We start from the raw sequence: 20,967 nt of genomic DNA, 5'->3' as shown, positions 1-20,967 counted from the left end.
ATCTCTTGCTATAAATAGATGGACAAACAGTAGGAACTTGGAAGCTATGTGTTGGTTCAAATATTTTTGCAGTGTTAACATCTGCTTACATGATTAGCTGCTGAGAAATTACGCTCATCAGTTGTGCATTCTCTCTTACAGACAACTCTTGCCCAATGAATGATGTTCATAAGGTTATTATACAGTGAAGCAGGACATTGTGCGTACCTCTGTACATGATTAAGTGATCAAGTCGTGTTGTCAGATTTTTTGTCATAATGTAAATCTATATATTAACACTTGGGTGTCACCTGATTTTATGCATTAGTTATTCCAGTAAATGCTAAAGCCTGGCGTATATCTGGAGAAGGAAAAGGGATTTTTACCCTACGGATTAGGAAACAGACAAGAGGTTAAAGCATAACAGTGTGTTCGCAGCAGGATGCTTTAGGGTATGCCCTGTCAGCAAATAATTACGGGGTGTCAGCAGGTAGCCTCTCATTACACAGTTAGTGATTAAAGTGTTAACTGGAGCCTCCCCGTAGGTGTAACAGTGACTAAGGGAGTGCTCCTGTCAGCTGCTTGGAGGATCGAAAGTGGGTAGGTAAATATTCCCGACATGCACCGAGGCGTGGGGAGTGTCCTGGGTTTCCAGCATTCTCAGTTTGTTAAGCAAAATAGTAATTAGCAGCTCTGCGGGTTCCATGAAGTAGCAGAGGTAGCTGTCAGGCAGTGCAATACTGTCATGCCTTGTCCAAGGCTCAGTGAAAGGTATGTGAAACTCCTCTTGCTTCTCCTTCTCTGATCGTGTGTACAGGTAAGTGAAACGTAAAGCCGGAGCTGCTGTTCTGCTTGCTGTGTAACCTGCAGTGTCAGTAGAAAAGCAAGGTTCTTTGCAGTCACCCAGAACTTGAGTCAAATTCCTTTTGGGTAATTAGGGTGCCGGAGGGAAGGAGAAATGTTCGTTCAGAAATTCTCGTCAAAGAAGTTTCTAAATGTCGAGGTGGCTTTGGGTGAGTAAGAACCGTGATTAAAACGGGCCGATAATAAGTGCCGCTGCTCCGTATGTACATGGGCATAAGCCTTTGCTGCCCTGCCAATTGCCGGTGTGATTTTAAAGGTTACATCGGTGACCTTGTCTGTTCTTTTTAGCGGGTAAAAGCTATCTTTCCTAAGCAACCTGAAATAGAAAGTAACTACTCTTCATGGTAATGGATTACTTAGTGTTTGAAATAGATTTGGTGCAAGCCCTGCTCTATCATCGTTGTTTGTGTGAAGGCAGGGAGCTTGTGCGTCTAGTCCTTTGTGACTCGGGAAGTTAAGGGGCCATATTTAGATAAATACCAACTTATATTTGTCCTCAGTAATCAAAGCCAATTCTGAACCTGCCTGAGCAGAGAGGTTACACAGAGTTTTTTAATCAAGTAGTGCTGTTACTGGCCTGTGCTGTAGCAGTGGATTTTTAAAATGAAGTGTCAAGAAGACTGCAAGACAAAGAAAAAAAGCCCCCTTCTTTTCTGTGGGGAATACATGAGTGCTTGCAATAAGTACTTCCTTTTGATTAGACCTTTCCTTTGGTGGTGAGGGCATCACACTTAAAAAAAACCCAGCGCAACAAAAAACAACCCAACACCCAACATGAAGGCTCATATAACTAGAGTGTGTGACTAGGTAAAGGCTAGTAAAAGTATTCTGCTGATACTGAGTTTATTATGTATGTGAATTAATCCAAAACTCATTTTTTATAGAAACATATAATGGTCCAAAGTTCTGCTAAAAGCCAGATGCTTCAGTGGTTAGAAAATGGGTTGGTTATATATACTGTTGAGAAGGTTCACCCCATCCTGATTTCCTGTGGTTTTGGAACAGCTGTGGGAAGCAGTGGGTTAAAATACCTGGAAATCTTAGGGGAGGTTTGGGTTTTTAGTTTTTCTTACCACTGGCAGGAGCTTTGTGTAGCACACTGCTTGCTCTGCAGTCCCTGTCTTAATATATGGACGTGCCAAAGGCACATCCAGGCTGTTAAATATAAATTAAAATGCTTCTCTGCTGTTCCTGCTTGGCTCAGCTTTGGATGTTGAAAGTCCCTCTCCTTCCAGCCCTCCTCTACAGTTACCCCCTTTCATCCTTGTGTAAAAAAATCTGTGTAGCCGGTTGCTCTTACCTTTGCTTTGTCATTCCTCCGCTGTCCTGTACTTCTGTTGTCCCCTTAAGCAAATAACTTAAAAATCACTCTACTGAAGAAAATTAAACAAGTCTTCTCATCTGCTTCTCCACTAACACTTTTTCTTGGGGAAAAAAACCATTGCAGATAAGATATAAATCTTAGAGCAAAGTAAAGTTCACTACCTCTGTAAGATTGGTCTTGTGCCCTGATGTAGCTGTTAATCTTGGCGCAGCTTTGGGATTGTGCAGTGATCCTTTTTCCCTCTCCTTTTCCCAGATGTTTCCAGTAGTTGCTGCCTTCCACTAGAGTTGCTCGTTTTACATCTGCCCCACTTCTGATTTAGTCCTGTCTTTCCTTTCTGTTTCTTTGCTTTGCTTTCAAAAGTATTTTATGCTTTAGTCAGTCTTAACCAAGATGGAACTTAATGCTTGGAAAATGTTTCAGGCCAGGAGATTAGTCCAGCCAAGGTCCTACTTGCAAGGTCTTACGTATCTGAGAATTCTGTGGGTCTAGTCCACTTGAACAAAATGCTGAAGACATCTGCCTGATGTTAAGCCAGTCAGGAGATAGCTTAGAATAAATGGCCGTGTACTGTTGGAAGAGCTGGAAAATTAACACGTTTTTGTAAGTTCAGATCAAAGAGAACAATGGAAAAAACACAGCTCACTTCTCCTGTTTGTTTCCTTAAAAGAGCTTCGGGGAAGTTAAATGGAAAACAATGAGATACCGGGACGTGATAGAAAATGTGGCAGGTCTGTGGGTTCATGGAGTGCCACTGTAGATATACTGTCACTTGTGGTGTCGAGTAATTGTGCTGGGGAACTCCCTGCATGCTCGCAACCCGCAGGTCTCAGGGTTAGCCAAGTAGGGGCTGCGCGATGTGTGTAGCCAAAATGCACCTTGGGAAAGGGTACACGGAGAGGTGTTTTATCTCTAGGGTGAGCTGGCGGTGTGGAAATGTTTTGTTCAGGCCTGATAAGCAGAACTGGTCACATAATTGAGGAAATGTAACAAGTGTGTTTTGTGCCAGCTATAGAAGAAAAGGCCGGCCTTTGTCCAGGCTAATCGGGCAGCGAGGGAGAGAAGGGGGTGGTGTTCGTGAAGAGTTATTCCCATTGCCAACCACGCTTCCCGTTTGTTTCATTGCCAGCATTTTAATGGCATCCAGCTGATTTAAGATATGCTCAAGGATTTAAGGCAACTTTGTAGTAAGAGCCATTCACTGTGTAACAGAACAGGTAGTTCAGTGATAATTCTCTTATTTTTGTGTAAAGATCACTCCTCTCAGTCTGTAGAGATCAGCTTTTTCCTTCATATGAACCATTTTAAGGTCACATTCTATTGAAAAGAAAGCGAGCATGAGCAATGAAGCGGTGCTAGACCTTGCTAGAGTCGCTGCTCTATGTTTAATAGTGGTGACTTGGCTATCTGCTCTTCTTAACATGTTGTTTCCTGACAGATGGGAGGAAGCTTAAGTGCATATGCAGTTATTCAGGTGCCAATGTACATAAACCACTCCACATCTTTTAAAATTGTTTTGAACTTGCATTGGCACAGGCAGTTGATTCAGATACAGGTATTAGTAAATCACATAAAAGCAGATTTCAAGGTGCGGCAAATGGTTACTGAACTCATATCAGAAGCAAAAAAACCAATGCTATTATACTGGCGTACAGCAATCTCTTCCTTACATAAAAACTCCTGTCTGTACAGAAGTGCCTGGCCTTCTTTGGCTTCCGAGTGTGGTTTTGCCTTGATGGATTTAACTGGAAGGACAATGGCTATGTGGGGTCCTTCCCGCTTTTTTTCAGTGAGCTACTGATCAAGCTGCTCACGTAAAGCTCAGTTTGGTAGTCCACCTTGGTTTTAGAGCTATGAAATAACCTATAGGTTGAAAACAATGTGTTTTTATGCCAAACTTCTCATTTGGACACACCTCTTAAGAAGTTGTTCATCTAAGACTGTGGAAACTTGATTTAACTTTGTCTAAAATAGCTCAGTAGTGTACGATCCCTTGCACAGGAGCTAAGCACTTATTCTTCAGCCATGATCTTTTCAAGCTTGAAGTTCTTTTCTAAATAGATTTTGTGAAGGCTACTTGTTATTACTACTGTAGACAATAGATGACTTTTCAGACATATTTAACCAGGCTCTGTCCCATGCAGTCTGAAATCAGACTCGAGTCAACCTCCTGGTGTATAGGAGAAGGGATGTCAAGTGCTGTTAGGCAAATTCCTCTGTCATCATGCCCAAGTAAGAGAGTAATAAAAGTGGAATAATCGACTTCCAGTGCAGTTGTCGGAGATTTTACTGCTTTATGTGGGATTAACTTTTTTCCACCCATCTGTGTGATGCCACTTCTTGGGCTGAGAATAAGGTTTTTCAGTCTAGTCTTACTTGTCAACCTTGAGTCTGAGTCTTCAGTTCTTTCCTCAGTCTGCCTTTACTTCTACCACCTGAGGGGGAAAGAAAGCAGCCAAGACTCCTTAATTAAGCCGATTGAAGAATGCATTGTTGGAGTCTTTATAGGTCTGGCTTGTTGCCTACACGACGTGCTGGAATCACTACATGGTGATCTGTAAATTATATTGCTACATCACTTAAATTATAACCTTGTTCTCGCTTTAATATCTGAGCTGCTCTGTTTGTGTGCTGCAGGACTTTGCCAATGAGCAACACTTCTCCTTCTCTTGTCTAGTGTTATGAACCTGGTTAAGGGTGGTTTGCTGAGTCACTTCTTTTTTGGTGACCCTGGGCAATGCTCTGTCCATAATTAAGAAATTAATCTGAGCCAATGAACGGGTTGCAGTCTCAGTCTACTATCCAGGCAGTTATAATTGTGGAGCTGTAGAGTAGTCCTAAAACTGCTTGTGAAAGTCCTGGTGTATGTAGTCCTTGGGATTTAAGGTACTGTGATATACTTGGTGAGAATGGCTAATGGCTTTTTTTACTAGGAGCAGGAAATATTTGGCTATTATGGCTGAGTACGAAGTAGTCAAAATGTGGTATAGTTAGCCCTTAGCTTGAGTGTCTGAGCCTGTTTCACTTGGCAAACTAAGGCTGTGTTGTTGTGTTTACCGTTTAGTATTTCTTAGTGGCATTAGTGGATATAATTGTTTTTTTAACCTTTCTTTTAGCTTCATCTCTTCTGAATAAATGAAGAAAGTGACTATGAAAGCACAGCATCTACATTCTGTTTCCATCAATGAGGAGAAGTTCATAACCAGGTAAAGTGTTAAAAAGAAAAAAATTAATGCCCTTGTTCCTTTCTTTCAAGTTATACCATGTTTATTCATTAACAGGGGGGCCTGTAGAGAGCTGAGCTGGTAGCAGCGGCAGTTATTACAACTTGCTTCCTGTGAAGGATCTACAGAGCAAAGTTGCTCTTTATGTGGATTTCAAAGAACAGAGCATTAAACCTTTTGGTCTGTGGGTTTTGTTCATTAGGTAGGACAGCACTTACAGAGGATACTGAAAAAATTCCAGATTAGAGAAGACTGCTGTCCTATCTTTGAAATGCGTTGGGACTGAAGATGAGTTCCAGTGTTTAACTCGAGCTCCACTTGTTTGAGGGATGGGGTTTGGTCTGTAGTCCCAGATGGCAGGGTTTCTTTGCAGAAAGACCTATCAGGCTGCCAGCTCTACTCTGTGGCCAGTGAAAGTGGGTCTTGAAACTATTTGTAAAAAGCTCTGAATTGCACTCAAACTGTCTTTTGTGGGATGCTTTTCCACAGTTAAATCTGGCTGGTAGGAAGTTTTTGTAATGCTGCCATAGACCCTGGGCCTCCTGACATATAGCTCCATCTTTTTTTTAGGGGATTAATTTTTCCCTTGTGGACCAGAGCACAGGAGCTGGAAGAGGGGCCTCTCTTCCCACTTCATTTCCATCCCTGTTGACGTTTCTGGGACAAGAAGCTAACTGTAAATGCACCCAGGGATGGGACCTGTGATAGAATTTCTCATGCTGCGATAGGTATTTGCATCTGAATCCCAATGCTGTTCAGCGGCATGAGCAGTGCTGTGGACTTCTCCCTTTTTAAGGAAGGGTGACAAAGTTTTGCCCAAAGCACATAGGCAATAAATGTGTGCTTCCCCTTCTAAAGGGTTGTTCCTTTTATACTGCTACTATTTTGAGACATAGTGCTTTAGTGTCAGAGGTAGTTAATCTGTGTTAATTTAGATATACTTGGCATACAAAAGCATTTGGAAAGGTACCAGATGAACTGATGTCTCTGGGTTTCTCTTCCCCTATATTTCCCTGTTCAAGTAGTAAAATGTGTATCCTGGTCGAGAACCTTCTGCATTACAGTCATGGTTTGAAGTACTGTTCAAGTTGCTTTGCCTTGAAAAAACGAGCATTTCAAGAATCGCTAACATATTCCATATGCACTCAAGCTTGCTTCCAATGTTCTTTCCAGACTTCTGTCACTCATCTATACCTTGATTCTGCTGTTACGTTACTCATCTTTGAGCTGCATCATGCAGATGTTGCTGACATGGCAAGCCTGCTGTTGGGGAGTTGCACAATGGCTGGATCAAAAGGCTGACAAAAGCATGTGGGATTATTTGGCTGGCTGAACTATTAAGTCTTTAAGCATAACTGCCATAAATACGCATGAATAAGTGTGTAGAGCTTGGGGCAAAAGAGGACACAGGTAAATTGTCCTGGATTAGTGTTTTGAGTGAACACAATCTGGGGTCTTCTGTGGTTTACTACCAGGGTGCTTGACCTTGCAGCAGCTTGGTATCCTTCCTTCATTACTGAAGTAAGTAGTGAATCTGCAGTAAATGTTACTTATTTTGGGTTTTTCTCTAAGTTGTTCTACCAGTTACTTAGCTTTGGCTTCTGGTAATGGCTGCTTTTGGCTGTTGTCACAAAGCTGTGCTATGAGGGACAGCCTTGCAACACAGCAGAGCTGCTGATTTCCTGGCAGCTTAGGTCTGAAGAGACAGCCGTGTGCCTCTAGGTTAGGGCAGTCTTTGGCCTTTGTAGTGAAGATTTGTTAAAATAAGACGAGTTCTGGTATGAGCAGGCTGGTAAATGTGTTACTTCCTTCTGGGGCTAAAAGAAGAAAGGGTCTCATTTCTAGTGTCTTTCCACTGCACAAGGATGAACAAGTCAGTGAGAACTGCTGGTGAATCTGTCCCTCAGGGCTTTTCTAATGGCTTGTGTGCCTTGTCACCATTGGCTGCACTAACACAAGAGTAAAACCTGAAAGATTTATTTGTGCAAAATTCTGTGTAAGTTAATGGGAAGTTTTTCTAGGTAAGGCAAGAAACTAAGTTATAATCTTGAGAACTTGCTCTGAAAAAAGGGAATCTGGCCTGGAGATAACCCCTACTGCATCACTTAGTAATTTTAGCCTATGATTTTATTTGCCTTGGCAGCCAACATGGACTAAGATGGGCCTCAGAGTGTGACCCAAGTTCTTAAGTGTGCCCTAACTGTCTTCAGGGAATGGAACTTTCTACCTGAAAAAAGCTTGCAAAATAACAGCTGTCAATAAAATGATGGCCAAAGGTGTGAGGTTGATAAGTATAAAAAGACTTGGGTTTTAAGCACCTCAGAAGCAATATCAGCTGGTCTGTCACAACATTTGAGCAAAAGCTAGGTGTCTTCTGCATTGCATGTGGATTTGCCTCTGTATGAGGCCAAGATGTGCTTGATCTTGCTTGCCTTCAGCCAGCATGATGAAAATTTCGCTTGTATCTGATTCATGTATAAGCCTATTAAAACTTTCCCTTTCGGTGGGATGACCTGAATACAATCCCTTATAGCTTGGGAGGCACAAAAACTTGTAATGAGCTATTCCAACACAATGGAAAGAAAGGTTTTTACTACCTGTATTACTAGGATTTAAGATCGAAGTGAGTTGAAGTACATGTTGAAAATGCTGTTTTGGAGCCCAGCACTTGGTTGATAAAACCACTTAAAAATATTTTGGGGGGAGTTGCACTAAGGTAACAAAGTAAATAATTTACATCCAGAGCATTAGAAGGGAATGCAGTTAACCTTGTTGAGTTTAGTGGTGCAGCCCTTGTCCTAATATTACCTGCTGAGTAAAAGCCCTCTTAATATTCTCTCTTCTCACCACAGGAAAAGGCTCACTGAGCAACAGGACAAGTTCAGTTTACGTGGAGCAAGGAAGGGGTAGGGTATGCCAGGGAAAGCTTCTCACTTGCACCCTCTGTTGGCCCCTCGGCCCCAAAATCAACATATACAGGCTAACTGGCCTCCCTGCTCCCCACCGTCCCTCTCCAGTGCGTGAGCAGCCAGGCCTGGGGGAAGGCCATGTTCCTGTTGACCAGGCTTAATGTCAGCTTTTGGGCAGCAGTGTCTGTCAGTCCTGCTTGAGCACCCGGCTTTGACACAGTGTCTGCCCGCCTTGCCCCGAAGGAAGAAGTAGATACTAAGGGTCTGTATACTGTGTGGAGACTCCCATCATGACAGAGTTCTGCTTGGTGTTATTCAGAGATACCGTGTTGTCCAGGTGCTTTGGATATGTATAAATGGTAAGAGGTGACTGAGAAACACAATCCTGCAGAAGGCACCTGCTTTGAGCTCTGAGGCTGTACATGGGGGAGATGTGAGGTGGAAGAAGAGCCCGTGTGTCATAAGCCACAGAAGAGGGTGTATGCTGCTGGATTAAGACTATGGCAGTCCCAGGAGAAGATAGTTTTGTTGTCTGTTATATTTAAAATCGTACTTAGGAGCTAACAACCAAAATGAGTCATATTTCTTGGTGTAATCCATCCTTTTCCTATTCTCTTGCACTCAGCTCTTGGAGTTTCTTAATATCTTAGGGCAGATACCCCTGAGCAACGGTGATTTTTAAGTTTACACAGTCAACTGTGCAGCTATTTAAACAGGCAGTTTGAGTAAATTGAGTCACAATCTGATCAGTGAGAGATGCTATGAAGTAATACTCACTTCACCCCTGAAAATGCCCTTCTGAACTTCTTTGCTGTGATGGGCAAGCTGATCTCTTTCCTAGGAGAGAGATTGCTCTTGTCTTCTCTGATAAGGGTGACACTGTTACCTTTAATAATGACCTCATGTTCTGGGACGTGGGTGTGTTGTGACTGTTACAGGAAAAAAACTGCTAAAAAGTCTGAAACTATTCATGGCAGCATTTCCAGTGGCCCAAGGCTGTACTGTAAAGTTTGTCTGTAAATGTGTCTCTCACAGAAGGTGGTGTGAAGTACTTTGCATATAGTCTTGGTCCCCTTATTCGTGCACCTCCGATGCTATTGCTTTGATGTTCTTGCTGAACTCTGACTGAAATATTAAAATGTAATTTCTACTGAGCGTTATTCCCATGCGTGACTGCTTTTCCAGGGATGGCGCTAGAAGTCAATTCTTGGTTTTGTTTTTGGGGTTTTGTTTTGGTTGTACTTAAAATTGGTGTAGTACTTGGGATAATTCTTCTGACTGTACGTGGGTGTTGAATAGTTTCACTAGGTTTCTGTGGAACTTATTGTGAAAACAGTTTGCAAATGCTGTCTGTTTTGCTCTCTGGTTCAGCTGTTACAGTATCTCATACTAGACAAAAGCATGGAAATGCTAGACTCTTATTTGGAAGCAAACTTGGTGTCTTCACTGACCACTGCAAGACAGTGTGCTAAACCATCCTGATGTTAGGCATCTTTGTGCTTAAAAATTGTCTGCGAGGAAGAAATAATGCTTTCATGCAATTGTTTTCTGATGCTTAATTATCTCTGCTGGTGGATATTGATTTCTTAAATTGCTATCTAAATATTTGGTGTTTACCTGGTGTGGGGAAGAATGTTTCATTCCATATGGTCCTGAAATACATATCAATTCTTTCTTTTTTTTTTTTTTTTGGTCCTCCTTAGCCCGAGCTGCAACTAGATTTTGTCTTCGCATTTCATGTGTCTTATCACTCTCCTTGCTCTTCTTTAGGCTTTGTCCAATTAGTGTGTATCTTCCTTAAAAAGTAGTGCTAAGAAGGCAGAGTGTTTCGGCCAAATCTGGCCTTGAGCTGTAATTCCAGCAGCCTTGCTCTGAAAAGGATATTTCTATGCGTACTTCCTTGTATGGTGGTTACTTATACAACAGCATGGCACTGCGGACTTGAGATCAGCAGTTGCTTAGCAGTAACCTGAAGGTGCTTTTCCACAGTGCTGTTGCCAAAGCAATCCTCCCCTAGCCTATGTTTGTGCAACGTGGTGTTTATTGCTTCTTACTCGTTTACGAGGGCGATATGGGCATGTCAGTCATGTGGGCTGCCCGTAGCGCTGCTGCTGTTAGCTCAGGTGGGAGCGGTGTTTGTGCTGGCTGGCTGTCACTGGAGAGCTGTTGTTGCCCTTCACTATGACTTTAACCCACCTGGGATGCTGCAGCAGTGCTGTCAGTGCACCCACGGGCTGCTCAGGATTTCGGGATGTTGAATAGCTTCAGTCTCTGCTGAAATTTTCCAGGAGGTTTGGAAATCACATGGTTAAGATCCAGTCGCTGAAGTTATTTCTTTACAGACAAGGTTGCCAGAGGGAGGAGGAGGTGGCTGTGGCCTAGAAACTGGGATGTGCGGTAGCTCTAACTGGGTTATTTTGAAACGCCATCAAACTGGAAACACTTTCTGAAATCCTCTTCTGCAGTGTTCTAAGTTTATCAAGGATGGAGACAGGCATAGTTATCTCCCATGGTGGTTCTTAAACATGAAGTTTTAAACATAAATAGCACTACTGTGCCTCATATTGCCTTCCTGCCTCAGTGCAGTGTTTTTGAAGCAGAATGTTATGCTGGTTTTTTAACGAATTGAATCATGATTTTCTGTTTGACATCAGAGATGATGGGCAGGCTTATAATCCTTGCTTGTTGGCAGAAGTTCCCTTCATCTCCATCCTTTTTCCTCAGAGCAAATATTAGTCCAAAGCTATTATAGTTCAAGCAGAAGGAAATGGAAATATTTTGTCTAAGCCTATTGTAGATAATTACAGGTAAGAAGAGTATCTGAAAAAAACACAAAATAAAACCCCAATGGAAACCATCATGCTGGGAAAACAAATTGTAACCTCACTGAAATATTCTGCAACACTGGTGCATGGGAGCGTTGTTCCTGTTTGCTTCCCCTGTGTGACTGTAACGGAAGTCCAAAGTACAGGTTATGCTGGGAAATGTTGTTAATGTCACATCTGACTGACCCATTTCCTCTGTGTATCAGGTCTTGAAAGAGTCAAATTAGAAGTAACCCAGTATCCTGACAAAATTTTACTTCTGGAAAGTGATGTATTAATCATTAAAACATGTGTACAAAGATGCAGTGGGCAACACAGGTACAGAGTGTTACCCTGCCACTTCCCACCTGGATTTTTACAGTGATGAAATTATTTTTTAAAATTAATTTTCCCTTTGTGATCTTTTCTAGAGAGCAGCTCAGTTCTCTGCTGAAGACTTATAACTCTTACTATTCTGATCAAGAAAATCTGCAACTGTCACATAACCAGGTAAGGATGTATGCAAAAGTAATTTAAAAAGCACAATGTAATAGTAGGAAAAGCACTAATGGGCGCTGATGTTGAATGGAGCTAGACTGAACAGTGTAGAACACCTGTTCTGTGTTAGTATATTAAATGTGTCACTAATAAATGCTACGGCAAGTGCTAGAGTCAAATGCTGTGAGGAGAAGAGGGCAGAAATAGGTATGTTCGGACTAGTGGGAGTTTGAAATTTTGAGCAGTATGATCTCCTTGCCATCCCATTTCGTGGAGTATCACGGGAAATCGTTCTTTGAATCGATCTTTCAGTCTTAAATTGTTAGCTGGGAGGGAGTAGTACTGCAAATGTTTCTATGGGGTGCAGTTACCCCCACACCTTCTGCTTGAACCTCCAGCATATAATGGCGGGACTGCTATCACTCAGGTCAAGAGGAGACTATGATGCTCTCCTCGGATGTGAACCTCCAATACAGAGGAAACGCTCATAAGTGTAGCCCCAGGAATGCATCCTCTGTGGAGCTGAAGGACAGATGAAAGCATGAATCTGTATCTCATACCACAGAGTCCCTGGTTTAGATGCCTGAGCTTCCTTGTCCTTCACAAGCTGCCTTTCTGTTGTTTTGCTGATACCAAGACCCAAAAGGACATTAGAACAAATCTGAGCAAAAATACCCTGAAAAAGGGCAGTCCTCACTTGTCTGTCCCAGCTTGTTCTGCAGTGGTGGAGTTCTAAGTCAGCAGGAACGGGGACCAATACCATGCTTTGGGCTGATAGAGTGCCCTGCGTCAACAAGGACTGTTTCATTAACTGCTTCTTCCTCTTTTACCAACAGTCATTCTTCCCCTTCACCAAATTTTCAGCACCCTGGTTCAAGAGAGCTAGTCATCCAAGTCGAACAAATAGGATTTGACTTGCGATTCTATGGAGTTACGGACTTGTTGGTTGGAAAACCTCCTGGTCACAGTCGGGCTACGGCTGACATGAGATCAGGTCAGCGTCAGCTTTAGCTGTTCTGGAACTATATTGCATATGCAGATTACACGGCCTCTCTAGGTGACATGTTCCAGGGCTCTGTTGGCATTAGAGATTTCATCATAGTCCTGTTACTCGGAGGTGAAACTGATGACGGCTATTACTCAATGATTATGCAGCACTCCTTATTCCTTTTTTTTTTTTTTTCCCCAGCAAGAAGGAAGCAAACCACTTATTGAAGGAATCTTGTCAATATTTTGGGGAGTCCGCCATCCCATCCGATTAAAAATTCAGGATGAGAAGCAGATACCCTCTTTTGTAACTCTGAAGTCAACAGAGAAAGTGGGTTTGTTCCCCAGTAAAAGGTAATGTGTTAACTTCCATAACAAGCAGGCAGGCTAGTATTTTAAGAGAGCTCAAGTAGCTGGCTTCAATGGATACGACTGGTTGTATATCCCAGATGGCCCAAAGGCTGTGGTGGTCGCTTGCACAGCAGTGCTCTCTATGCGGTGTGGTCTTGCAACAGTTGCTGCTGGGTGGAAGGATGTATCTCTGTCTGGCTTTCAGCTTAACAAGAGCTGAGAAGGTGAAGGAGGCTGTTGTCATCTATACTGGCTATTCCCATGCAAGTACTGGGAAATTTATGTATATCAAAGTTTACTAAAGATACCCCCCATGTATATAAGTACACCTGATAACATTAGTAGCCCCCGAAAGACCTCGTGTCAGTGCACATCCCACAGCAAGAAGCGAAAAGCTGGCAGGCTAGTGCTATGGGATTGTCTATAGCAGGTTACCTTCCCAGGTACTTGAGGTGGGATGCCACCGCTTCTCAGGGCAAACGTGGAGCCAGGGAACAAATACTGGCTTTGTCTGTGCGAAGTCTAATATTAACATGCCTTAGAAATACACACAGCTCAGGTGTTCCTTCAGGCTGCTGCCTGTGACATTTCCTGAGTGCATCGTGCTGCTCTGACCCCTGCTAGATTTGCTCTTTCTTCAAAAACTGATGTAGGTTCTTAAATCATTTCTTCTTCCTGTTTTGAACACTGTTTCCCAGCCTTGGATGGTGAATTTTGAATATTATCTGATGAGCTGAAGCTGAGCAATGTGCAATGTGGAGGCTGAGCCAATGTTTACCCTGCATGCCTCTCTGATAAATTCTGTGTTTCAGAGCTTGTTTTCCTAATTATGCATTGTCTTAGATTGCATGTAGTACATGTTCAAATTGTGGATTTAATTCTACTATCACTGCAGCTGTGCAGTTCCAGTGAAGTCAGGGACACTCTTCCTCCCTGTCTCTTGCTGTTGAAAATAAGGTGTGTAACCTGACAGGGGTAACCAGCGAAGAACTCGAGTCTGAGGCGAATCCGGTTCTCTTAGCTTACCTTGGCCAGGCCTACTGGTACGGGGTGCATGTGACCTGTAGCATAGGGTCCAGTCTGGCAGTTGAAGTTATGCTTTGCCTTTTATTTCTTGAAAAACTTATGACTGGTAGAGATCTGAATCTTCAGGGAAATATGAATTCATCATCACAGCAATGTGAAGCTGCCCTGACATGCTTTAAGGTATGCAGAGCAGCTTGACTGTTAGATCTGAAATGAACTTTTTAAATGCATGGAACACAACTGAGATTGTTGTTTGGCACGTTCATTGGAGGTAGTTGAATTTTTTTTTTAATATATATAGGAAATGAATATTTAATGTTTTCCTACAAATTGGTTTATTCTCAGTCAGAGCAGTAACTGGCCAAAGCCCTTCTGCTACAGTTTATGCAATGAATTATGGCAATATTGGCATAAAGAAATTTGGGGTTTAAAGCATGCTGGATAGAATTCCCTGCTCTTGTGCAGATCTGGTTTGGACAGCACGAGGGGCTAGTATGGTAATTCCATCTTTCATATCCCCATCTGTATAAGAGATGTGATGTGTCCTGTGAAGATTTAAACCCCAATTTATGTGTTTTTGGTATGCCTGCCTGGTATCCTACACGCAATTAATCCAGGGCATTGCTATCAGATCAAAAATAACTGCCAATTATTTGACGGACATCATGCTCCATGTGCAATGGGCTCTAAAGAGGGTTGTGTTACATGTGGGATCCCTAGTCATACCTCATTTTACTAACTAATTGTACTATCACATAAAGTGGAATGTTGGCTTCATATACCACACCGAAGTCTGTAGCTGTGTTCTATAAAGTTTTGAACAGGGGTAGGAATGTGTTACGTGAAGCCTGGCTACAGGGTAAACTGAAATCACCGTGTTAATGAGCAGTAACCAACTATCAATGTTTGGTATTCCAGGGGAATGACGCGCTGGGGAGAATTTGATGATCTACATCATCTAAGTGGGGAGACATTGAGATCCACTGAAGAAAAGCCAAACCTTGAGAAAAGTTAGTGTCGGTGCTCTTAAGTTCACCACAAATTCTTTGTTCTGTGACTGTGCAAAAATAATTTGATGCCTTAGGCCTTCCCTGCCAGTAAAGGGAAATCTTTTTTGGTCTCTGAACATCTTTAGTGATAATGAAACCCTGACACATGACTGACAACTGAAAACAGTGCTGTGCAGGTAAATTTTCAAACAGCTAGTGCTAACGGGCTGTGCTTTCACTAGAGAAATCATGCCCAAGAAGTGAACACGGTAGCAAACTGGCTACTGCAGACAGCTTGTTGCTTTGTGCAAGATGCCCAGGCCTTGGTCCTCTCCCACTGCCTCCCTGACTAAAAAAAATAATGGGAAAAAATCCCCAAGCCCTCCACCACGAACCTTCCTGTGGGGATGCTGGCAAGGAGGGTAGAGCAGCTGTGTAACGTGCTGATGCGGTTTCATTTTGTCCAGGTTATTCATGTTATGAAAGCCATACTCTGAAGTCCAAGGGCGAGCAGGAACATGATTGCGCTACTCTGCCCAGGGCTGTCAGCAAGGCTGCGGCTGTGCGCAACAGGACCAAGTTCCCCATGATAGCAAGGGCAGAAGAAGAAACTCACAGGTTTTCAATTAATGGCCACTTTTACAACTATGAGGTATGAATCTTTATGCTTGTCTTAGATCACACGAGGTTGGGTACTGGGTACAGACCAATATGTCCAGCAAGCTTCTGGACCTCCCCTGCACCCCTTAGCCAAGAGAGGCTCTCCCCTCTGCCCCCCTGCATGGCCAGGCTGGTGTCACTGGGCTTTGGGCTGAACCCCTGGGGTCTGTTTTTGGCCTCTGCTCCGGGTGGCTTTCAGGGGTGCGTGGGCACTGCATGGTGGCGGCCCACAATCGTCCCGCATTCCGGGGTGTGCTCCTGAGGACGCCGCCCGCCCTTTGCTTTATGGCAATGGTAGCAGCATACCTGACAGCTGGCTTCGTACTGGAGCTGTGCTGGTTTATACCCCTTGCAGTCCCAGCCACTGAGCACAGCAGTCCTCATACTCATCCCCTTTTGTTGCTGGTTTTTTTTCATAGACATCAGTTTTTACTCCAGCTTTTGCATCAGAAACCAAAATAAGAATAAACAGCCAGATGAGAACAAGACAAGTAATAGAACAATTGCTTCGGAAGTTTAAGGTAACTCTGTGTGCTTGCAAAGGCAAGTGCAGCCATCTTCTAGCAACTTTAACTTGTGCGTCGCACCAGTGCAGCGTGCAAGGCAGGAAATAACTGGGAGGGGGAGAGTGCATGGAATGGAGCAGAGCAAAAAAACCCACATGGCCGTTCTTAAGGAATGGGTTGGGTTAGTTTTACAGCTGTTATATGGCGATTTGAGTCTAGAGAAGGTGTATTGGGTGTGTAGTGGGCAGTGAACGAACACCTCCAGAACTGCTGCTCCATGCAGTCGCACCCGGCAGGTACCGAACAGGGGAAACGCGGTTTAATGCGCGCGGCCGTGCTGCCCTCTAGCGATGGGCGCTAGTCATTGCACCCTGCTTACAACAGAAGGGAATCCTCTTGGATACAAGTGGTGGGAAACCCTTCCTGTTAGATCCAGGCACATAGAAAGCTCCAGAAAGTCAGTTAAAACTAGTGCTCAAGATGAGTGCTGTGCTGTCCGAAATGGCTTTTTTTTTTTTGAGTGTCTTTGTACCATCTTTCAACAATCAGAGATATATTTACCATCGGTGCTGTATGTTTTTCAGTATCTTTATTCTATGTAGCTTCTTAGTGTACAATTTTCGATAACTTCTTCAACTTGTCTAGAGGCCTTGCTATTGCACAATCAGTTTGTACAGTTAGGCTCGGTAGTGTAATACTAAAAAGAGAAGCTGACTTCAATGAACAACAATATAAGGAATGGAATTGCAGAGCAGGTTGTAGAGTTGTAGAAAGTAAGTTGAAAAACGGGTGTTCAGAAGGACTGCTGTTCTCTGAAGGTGGCTGTGCAGGCAAGTGGATGGGAAGGGAACAGAGGGTTTTACCCTGAGGGTAGTATTTCTGGCAATCAGGTGATGCTCCAGGGAAACAAGACTGAAGATCTGCTGCTGTCTAAGAGGGTGTGGCACTGATTTGGCAATACCGTAATGTAAGCGATCATGAGTAGTGGGGAACGGGGGTAATGACCATGGCAGCATAGCTTGCTACATTACCCAAATCCAGTATCTTTTAACCTTTCGACTGGCAAGATCCCAGTCTCAGGCGTTGATCTAAATGAGTTGAGAGCACAGCGAATGTCTGCTGGCAGTGAAATGCTGGGAAAGTGTATCAGTCAGTCTGAGTGGACTTTTTTGTTTGTGTTTAACAGATCGAAAACAGCCCATGTGAATTTGCACTTTACATAATCCATGCATCGGGAGGTAAGTGTGGAGCACTGACCTCGGGGTGACAGGATTCGTCACAGCCATCTGTCCTTGTTCAGACAGAGTGGGTGCAGTGTGGCGTTGTGGCTTTTCTGAAGAACCCTTAGGGATGTGTTGTCCCCTGAGGGAGAGGAAAATCTGAGTAACTGTGTCCTGGGTGCTTTCAGCGTGCTGCCGGTATGGGTGGTTCAGCTAAACAGGCCTTTGTATATACAGGCCGTGTGTAAGATGGTGGTCTTCTCCTGTAACTTCTGCTCTTCACAGCCACACTGCAACCGTGGGGTGGCAGGTTCTGCTGGCGGTGTTACGGGATATTTTAGTTGACTGTTTTGGATGGTAGTCCTGGATCGCAGGTGCCTACTTCAAGTAATCATTTTTAGTGGAAAACATTTACTTCTGCAACAGCTTACTGTATTCCTTCAGGAAAAAGGAAATTATATCTTTATTAGAAGGAATACCTGACAGAATTGGAGAGACAACTGAAGGGCATATACTCTAAATGTCAATATGAAGTTAAAATGCTGTTTGAAAATCATGAAATAGGTTTTGCTTTACAGAGTCATGGTCAAGCTGATGGGCCTAGGATCTGTCTCATAACTGCTTACTTGGTTGCCCAAATTGCAACTCCTTGGTGTTGCATCTGCCAGTTTCTTTCAAAATGCATAGTGTAAGCTAAGTGCCACATCCTCCTGCAAATTTCTGAGACTTGTAGGTATCTAACAATTGCACTTCACTCGAATGTAGGATCGTTGTCAAGAAAAGACTACTGATCGTGTGAGGTACCTAGAGGCAATGTTGTATGTTCTGCACATCACGGCATGTATTTTAAATCCCAGAAAAGAAGCAGCTGAGGAGTGGGGACGTTCCCTTACTGCACAGACTCTTGCAGGGGCCCTCGGACAAGGTTGCCAAGTTTTTTCTTATGGACAGTGATGTGGAAGAGATTAGCAGTGATGTACGTATCTCATCACTTCTAAGAGTTCACAGTGTCTTTCCCAGTAAGTGTACTTGCTAATGGGCATTTCTTGTCATCCTGATAGGTTGCTCAGTATATTCAATTTAATCTTCCCTTTTTGGAGTCAATTCTGCACAGACTAAAAAAAGAAGAAGATGCTGAGATTGAGCAGACAACTGCAAGGTAAATAGAAGTAAAATGAGGGGGGCGACTCTGAGTCCAGGTGAACATTTCCAGTTATGGGTTGGCTCAAGAGGTGAATGCATTGCCGGAGCAGAGTGCAGTTAGAACACTGTTCTGTGAGTACTTATGTGAAACTTGGTGGGATTTATAATCCTTTCGATAACCTGCAACCCCAGATGAGCCATTGCTGCTTTAAATAGTGGCTGCATACACAGGGGGGATCATCCCAGAATATCCAGACCTCGGGGTCGCTTCTGTGTACTTTCTTTATCTCTGGAGCCTTAGACTGGTTCCTCAGTCTCTACTTTTGCTGTTCGTTACCATGGAAAGTCTAAATGCAGTACGTACTGGGGTAACTAGTTAGGTGGCATAGCATTTAAACTAGATTAGTGGCATATTCTTCAACTCCCTTTAAAACTTCACTTCTGTTAAATGGCCTAAGTTTTTTCCGATGGTAGCTCAAAATGCCCAACAGGTACAAGTTAGAAATACACTCGTGCTTCTGAATATGTATTTGGAGCCCTGAGGTCAAAAGCAATGGGAGTCTATATCAGCTATGGACCTGTTACCAAATGGCCATTTGATAATCGCTTTGAATCAAAGTGGCCAGGAGATGTAAGGCGAGGGGGAAGAAAACAATTGCCATTTTCTATCAGAAAAGCTTTCATTACAATATTTTCCAGCCTTCAACTAGCACATTAGAATAAGAGTTCAATTTTTGCAAAATTCTGTGTTACTTAAATGCATTCCCTCTCCGTTTCAGGTACAGAAAAGAGAGGATTATGATAGAGCAGCAGCTTCGTAGTCGAAATGGTAAAAAAACGGAGACTACTGTGTGATGTGCATGGCCTATGGCGAATACCCACCCGCTGCCTTTGCCAGAGGAAAGTCAGTATGTTTGCTTCAACGTGCTGTGACTGAAGAGCACTTACAGCACAGGGGTGTTCCAAGTGCTAAACTTCTCTGGATAATTACGCAACCGAAACCAAACCCATTCCTCTGCAGCTCTGCAATACAAGTTGGGAACGGCCTAAGAAGATGCACTAGATCCCACCAAAGACAGACGCTGAGTCTAGCCTTACGCTTCAGATAGGGGGGAAAAAAACCAAACAGTAAAGCACAAAGCTTTAAAACCTACTAATTTACAAGCCATTACCAAAAGTCTGGCATAGAGGAAAACTATTGCAATAACTGATGTGTTAATTGTGCAGGAAATACAGAAATTATGTATATGGTTTTCCTTGTACTAGAGAAATGCTGAATTATATTAGGAGGAAGCTTCTCAGCAGAGGTAAGTGGGCAAAAGTTATTTATGTAGCTAAGATCTGTTAGGGTTTTCACTTAACTTAAAAACCAAAATCCCACAACCTGGGCAAGAGACCTGAGATCCCACTGCCTTCAGATCGGTAGAGGCTGAACTTGCTTAAGCTTTGACTTGCAGTTAGAGAAACACAAATGAAAACCTTCCCACTTAATAGCTACTCAGGTCTTAAACATAAGAGGGAATTAACCTCTGAAAAATCTCTTGAACTGCTAAGTAAGAACTCTCGCTAAATACTGTTGTGTCTACTAGATTGGGTCCTGGAAGGCACCTCAGCATTTGCTGCTGTTAAAACAAATGGTTCCGTGTTACTCCTGTGTTGTATATTGGAAGATGGAAGTGCGAAGTGCGCAGTGAGAGAGGCTGAGCCTCACAGCCCCGCCAGGGCCAGACTGGCCTTCCCACAGGCGCAGTTTGGGACAGTCCGGCCCCAGCGCAGTGTACAGTAGCCAGCCATCGGGTCCTGTCTGGTCGAGTCGTGCTGAGTATTAAAGCTCATAGTGTAGAGATGTAAATAAAATCCAATTTGTGTACAACTAATTGCCCTCCTGTATTAGTTTTGTTTTTGTACATGGTAACTGTGTTTTGCCTGAGCTACCTTTAGCTTACTCAGATAAGATAAACACTGTGAGAGGGAGGGAATCAGTGTGCAGAGAATGTTGCCTAGAAATCATGTGGAATAAATCGAATGTGGAAAACTTAACACTGTCTGAGATCATGTTACTTGGATGGTAATTAAAAAAAAGTCAGTGTGCTAACTGAAGCTATTGTGCTTGGGGCAAGGCTTTTACTTCGATTTACGGTCTATTTATAATCCTGCCAAGGAGAACAGTTACGGGTAAGGAAGCACAGAGGGCAGAAATAAAAGTAATTCAGCATTCAAGGTGCGTGGTGTTACGTAACAGTAGCCTTGGAGGTGCAAATATATTTTCCCTGAAGCCATAGAAGTATGCACACAAGGGTCACAGAAATTCCCCGGGCACCCATTCAAATAAATGTGAGCCAAGCTTTAGGAGGGGTGAAACCCACCCTAACACGTGACAGGCTATACCTGGAGGTAAGGTGAAATTTCAGGTAAGTCTGCAGTAGGCCAAGGTCCAGTTCCTTTCCCCGACCCCAAGCAGAAGTTGCCTGTTTCAGCCATGT

The 20,967-nt window shown here is 43.3% G+C and overlaps 1 protein-coding gene across 2 annotated transcripts; it reads left to right on the top strand.

Annotated features, from left to right (window-relative positions):
- Positions 1 to 592: 592 nt before the first annotated feature.
- Positions 593 to 20,361, top strand: RASSF6 (Ras association domain family member 6). 2 transcript variants are annotated; one of them, XM_064450742.1, is made up of 11 exons: positions 593 to 750; positions 5,284 to 5,373; positions 11,536 to 11,614; positions 12,792 to 12,943; positions 14,885 to 14,976; positions 15,423 to 15,607; positions 16,035 to 16,136; positions 17,308 to 17,359; positions 18,199 to 18,317; positions 18,403 to 18,500; positions 19,264 to 20,361. In XM_064450742.1, the coding sequence occupies exons 2-11, from the start codon at positions 5,303 to 5,305 to the stop codon at positions 19,337 to 19,339; spliced, it is 1,026 nt and encodes a 341-aa protein (XP_064306812.1). In that variant the 5' UTR covers positions 593 to 750; positions 5,284 to 5,302; the 3' UTR covers positions 19,340 to 20,361. The 2 variants fall into 2 exon arrangements, with proteins under 2 accessions (XP_064306812.1, XP_064306813.1); XM_064450743.1 differs by lacking the exon at positions 593 to 750 and adding an exon at positions 938 to 992.
- Positions 20,362 to 20,967: the final 606 nt, after the last annotated feature.

Source organism: Phalacrocorax carbo, chromosome 4, assembly GCF_963921805.1.
Source record: "Phalacrocorax carbo chromosome 4, bPhaCar2.1, whole genome shotgun sequence".
Lineage (NCBI taxonomy): Eukaryota > Metazoa > Chordata > Aves > Suliformes > Phalacrocoracidae > Phalacrocorax > Phalacrocorax carbo.
This window is presented reverse-complemented; position numbering and strand designations above follow the sequence as displayed.